The sequence below is a fragment of the Littorina saxatilis genome, linkage group LG6 (genome assembly GCF_037325665.1).
Source record: "Littorina saxatilis isolate snail1 linkage group LG6, US_GU_Lsax_2.0, whole genome shotgun sequence".
NCBI classification, from domain to species: domain Eukaryota; kingdom Metazoa; phylum Mollusca; class Gastropoda; order Littorinimorpha; family Littorinidae; genus Littorina; species Littorina saxatilis.
This window is the reverse complement of record NC_090250.1, coordinates 25,185,146-25,190,492: the sequence shown is the minus strand read 5'-3', so window position 1 is coordinate 25,190,492 and position 5,347 is coordinate 25,185,146. Positions and strand designations below refer to the sequence as shown.

General features: G+C 40.6%; 1 protein-coding gene across 1 annotated transcript in view; it reads left to right on the top strand.

The window, feature by feature from the left end:
* The first annotated feature begins 2,219 nt into the window (after window positions 1-2,219).
* LOC138968818 (calcium-activated chloride channel regulator 3A-1-like) overlaps window positions 2,220-5,347 on the top strand; it is a 24,782-nt gene continuing 21,654 nt past the window's right edge. Inside the window, exons 1-3 of the mRNA XM_070341469.1 lie at window positions 2,220-2,370; window positions 3,482-3,812; window positions 4,348-4,615. Of these exons, the coding sequence (XP_070197570.1) occupies window positions 3,589-3,812; window positions 4,348-4,615 (492 nt within the window). The 5' untranslated portion in view covers window positions 2,220-2,370; window positions 3,482-3,588. The remainder of the gene's footprint in view (window positions 2,371-3,481; window positions 3,813-4,347; window positions 4,616-5,347) is intronic.

Below are 5,347 nucleotides of genomic sequence, written 5' to 3'. Positions count from 1 at the left end.
ACCGATCTTCATGAAACTTGACATGAGAGATCCTGAGTATGGTACCTCCAGACATCTTTTTCATTTTTTTTTTATAAATTTCTTTGATGACGTCATATCCGGCTTTTCGTTAAAGTTGAGGAGGCACTGTCACGCTCTCATTTTTCAACCAAATTGGTTGAAATTTTGGTCAAGTAATCTTCGACGAAGCCCGGACATTGGTATTGCATTTCAGCTTGGAGGCTTAAAATTTAATTAATGAGTTTGGGGAGGGGGAGGGGGTGGCTGTACCTCAGTTTAGATTACCAAGTACGTGTATAACGTCACGACCTTCCTCAAGTGAGTACCAAATAATCACACAGGGTCATCCGTCAAGTGTGTCACTGTGTTCTGCAGGCTTAAGCCATTCTCTCGGGTACCATCCACCCAACTCGTAGGCGGGTCGAAGTGCCCTCAGCACCCCTCGTGAAGAAAGCGATAGAATTTACTGGTCACTTCATTTCGGGTGTGTTCTCCAGCCGTTTTCCCACCCTTGCGATGAAATACAACGCCAAGATGCTATTGTAAGAGAAGTTGTGGAGGCGCCGAATAAAAATCTCGAACCGTGACGAGATCAGCAAGGATGAGCGCACGGACACACAATTCCAAACTTTCTGTGTCAGTTACACCACTACTTCGTGCACAATATTCCGCGACGCGGCCTGCATCAGTCTACATCGTCGGAATTTTGCAAGCGAGCCACACTCTCTGGAGATAAGTTCTTCATCTGTTTCATAAGTGGTTGTCCGTCTGTCTGCTTCAAAGACCTGTGGGTCGACGTACTTGTAAATGTAACGTTTTGTTTTGTCAATAATGAACGTTCCAATGACCTACCATTCTTGTTTTTACATTTAGTCAAGTTTTGACTGAATGTTTTAACGTAGAGGGGGAATCGAGACGAGGGTCGTGGTGTATGTGTGTGTGTGTGTGTGTGTGTGTGTGTGTGTGTGTGTGTGTGTGTGTGTGTGTGTGTGTCTGTGTGTCTGTGTGTCTGTGCGTGTGTGTGTGTAGAGCGATTCAGACCAAACTACTGGACCGATCTTTATGAAATTTGACATGAGAGTTCCTGGGAATGATATCCCCGGAGGTTTTTTTCTTTTTTTCGATAAATACCTTTGATGACGTCATATCCGGCTTTTTGTAAAAGTTGAGGCGGTTCTGTCACACCCTCATTTTTCAATCAAATTGATTGAAATTTTGGCCAAGCAATCTTCGACGAAGGCCGGACTTCGGTATTGCATTTCAGCTTGGTGGCTTGAAAATTAATCAATGACTTTGGTCATTAAAAATCTGAAAATTGTAAAAAATATAATTTGTTTTTAAAACGATCCAAATTTACGTTCATCTTATTCTTCATCATTTTCTGATTCCAAAAACATATAAATATGTTATATTCGGATTAAAAACAAGCTCTGAAAATTAAAAATATAAAAATTATTATTAAAATAAAATTTCCGAAATCGATTTAAAAACAATTTCATCTTATTCCTTGTGGGTTTCTGATTCCAAAAACATATAGATGTGATATGTTTGGATTAAAAACACGCTCAGAAAGTTAAAAAGAATAGAAAGAAAGAAAAGCGTGCTATCCTGCTCAGCGCAACTACTACCCCGCTCTTCTTGTCAATTTCACTGCCTTTGCATCGAGCGGTGGACTGACGATGCTACGAGTATACGCTCTTGCTGTAAAAATGCAGTGAGTTCAGTTTCAATCTGTTAGTTCGACAGCTTGACTAAATGTTGTAATTTCGCCTTACGCGACTTGTTTGATTTTGCCTCTACATCATGTTCATTATGACCTTTGACATGAGATTGTCATCGTCTTCGTTTCGTAAAAAGTTTTTGACAGAGGACTTATTTGAATTGCGTGCGTGCATCCTCGGCTCCTGATCTCGAGTTCGGAACCTCAAACGGTCATCTCTAAACTTCTCTGTGCTCATAAAACGAAAGAATTAGGCTAAGCGACGCCATCCTCGCTCTTGCGTGTATATGGTATAAACAGTGCAGTCTTCACAAACACTACCAGTTAGTTTGCATTTAGACAGGACTAAGGCCACACGTTATTTCCGTGTTGTTGCATTACTGATTAGGATATGAGATAAATCACAGTTTGTCAGTGAACATAAGTTGTGATGAAGTCGCATTGGAATCAAAATTAAGTCACGGATCTGTACCGCCGCTATTCAGTCTGGATGATCAGAACGAGTTTTGTAGAATTGTTTCGACAGCGTACAAGAACGTCCTCAAGTTTGTCAACTTGACCAAGTGCTTGCTTGTGTGTTTTTCTCTTCGTCGCTTTGTCATTCACTCACCATCTGGACATTATCAACAAACAAGCACGAATTAGCAGTGGTAAAGATGACTGATTTGGAAACAACTTTAAAGTGGCAGTTCTGTGCTTAATTTTGCGTGATTTACTCATTGTTTTGCAGAACTTTTTCGGTAGTGAGTAAAGAGTACTTGAGTTTGTCACCCTAGTTGTCCTTTTTACATTTAGTCAAGTTTTGACTAAATGTTTTAACGTAGAGGGGGGAATCGAGACGAGGGTTGTGGTGTATGTGTGTGTGTGTGTGTGTGTGTCTGTCTGTCTGTGTGTGTGTATAGAGCGATTCAGACCAAACTACTGGACCGATCTTTTATGAAATTTGACATGAGAGTTCCTGGGAATGATATCCCCGGACCTTTTTTTTTTCGATAAATACCTTTGATGACGTCATATCCGGCTTTTTGTAAAAGTTGAGGCGGCACTGTCACACCCTCATTTTTCAATCAAATTGATTGAAATTTTGGCAAAGCAATCTTCGACGAAGGCCGGACTTCGGTATTGCATTTCAGCTTGGTGGCTTAAAAATTAATTGATGACTTTGGTCATTAAAAATCTGAAAATTGTAAAAAAAAAATTGCTTTTAAAACGATCCAAATTTACGTTTATCTTATTCTTCATCATTTTCTGATTCCAAAAACATATAAATATGTTATATTCGGATTAAAAACAAGCTCTGAAAATTAAAAATATAAAAATTATTATTAAAATAAAATTTCCGAAATCGATTTAAAAACAATTTCATCGTATTCCTTGTGGGTTTCTGATTCCAAAAACATATAGATGTGATATGTTTGGATTAAAAACACGCTCAGAAAGTTAAAAAGAATAGAGATAGAGAAAAGCGTGCAATCCTTCTCAGCGCAACTACTACCCCGCTCTTCTTGTCAATTTCACTGCCTTTGCATCGAGCGGTGGACTGACGATGCTACGAGTATACGCTCTTGCTGTAAAAATGCAGTGAGTTCAGTTTCATTCTGTTAGTTCGACAGCTTGACTAAATGTTGTAATTTCGGCTTACGCGACTTGTTTCTCTCTGTCTTCTTCTACCGTGACCGAGACTGGGTCTAGTGTTCAACAAGTTAGCACACAAAAGTAATATTTTGTTTCTTACTTGTGTTTTTCTTTTTTTTTCGATAGCTGGGCACTGTTTTCGAACCCTGCATTGGCATTGGCGGAACTACGACTGTACAAATAAAACAAAACAGAGCAAGCAATAAGGATTTTTTTTAACTAAAAAACACACGATGGCCTTGCGATATCCTGCCATGACACTAACCGTAATAGTTGCAGTAATAACGCTACCAGCTTTGGTTGGCGCCTGCGGTCGCGGTACAGTTTTTCTGCGTGACAACGGGTATCAGCGACTTCTGGTTGCTATTGACGACGAGGTTGGAGAGGATGCCAGACTGGTGCAGCGGATTAAGGACGTGTTCGTCAATGCTTCCAGGCTGCTGTTCCAGATGAGCAGGTATGGTCATGTCAAATAATGTTCCGAAACAAATAGATTGCTTGTAAAGTTCCTAAATCAAGAAACCGATAAACTGTTAACGTTCTAATAACTCACCTTTTTTGTCGTTTTTTTATATAATTTGTTTTATTTTATTTCAGTATGATAATTAAAAGGGTTTTTCACTGTTAATTTTTCTAATTGTGAATGTTAAACATTATAATTATAGTTAGCAGAATTAAAAACGAGAGTACCCGAGAGCATTGAGCATAAGTTTATAGGCGATGAGAAAGACACTTTTTCAACATGAAACATACAGCTTACGTATACATTTTATGTATTCTTGAGTTTCAATCACCGATAGGGTGAATCATAATATGTTGATATGAATTACACACACACACACACACACACACACACACACACACACACACACACACACACACACACATACACACACACAAATATCTCACTCATCAAGTTCACTCAATCACTCACAAACCACCCAAACTACAAAACCATCAACGAAACTCTCCCCCGTTCTACCCCGTACCAGGCAACGAGCGTATTTCGAGGATGTCCACATCCTGATCCCAGACTCGTGGTCAGACCAAGCTGAACACCTGGCCCCTACCTGGCAGCAAGTGGACAAGAGCGACGTGACAGTGGGACCTGTCCCCGCTGACCAGGCCGGTCAAGGGGCGGGGGATGCACCGTTCACTGTCCGCACAACCCCCTGTGGAGAGCTGGGTCTCTTCATTCATCTGACGCCCCAGTATTTGCTCAACGACACTCTGGCTGCCCAGTCTGGGCCCTATGACAAAGTCAGTGCTCTTTCTAGTACAGTACCTTTAGTAGCATAGACCTATATTCTAAATATAGGTCCCTGAGTACAGTAACTTATATATGATACAGTATACATGCAGTACAGCTAAACAAAAATATCGGTGGGAAAACGGGGATATCTTTATTAGGAAGGGTCGTTACTGGAAGTTCCGCTGTCAAACACGTGCTGTAATCAGTACAGTAAAGCTAAAAAAAATCGGTCGGAAAAACTGGGATGTCGTTATCAGGGGGGGGTCGTTATGTGAGGTTCCACTTTTATACACGTGCTCAAATACAGTACAGTAAAGCTAAACAAAATCGGTCGGTAAACGGGGGTGTCGTTATTAGGAGGGGTCGTTATGGAATATTTCACTGTACTGTGCTGTGTTTTATTTGAAAAGAAGAAGAAGGGGCAAGAGACTTGTACGTAAACTTACGATTGTTTTGTAAAGTTACAAGCCCCAGCTGAAGAGTTTGTGTGTTTTTATAACTCAAAATCAGCACTAAAAGTAGGTGTAAACCACAGCATTGGTCACTATTTGTGCTTTCAGTAAAAATAGAGTTTCAGAATCCCGTGTCTGAAGAAGAGGCGTAGGAGGAGGAACGGAATAAGGATGACAATAATGCTCAGTTTTGCTGTTCTGTTGGCAGTGAGGACGACGGCATTAACTACGATGAGGAGGAGGAAGAGGAAGAGAGGGTGGGGGAGGAGGAGGAGACAATAGACGAAT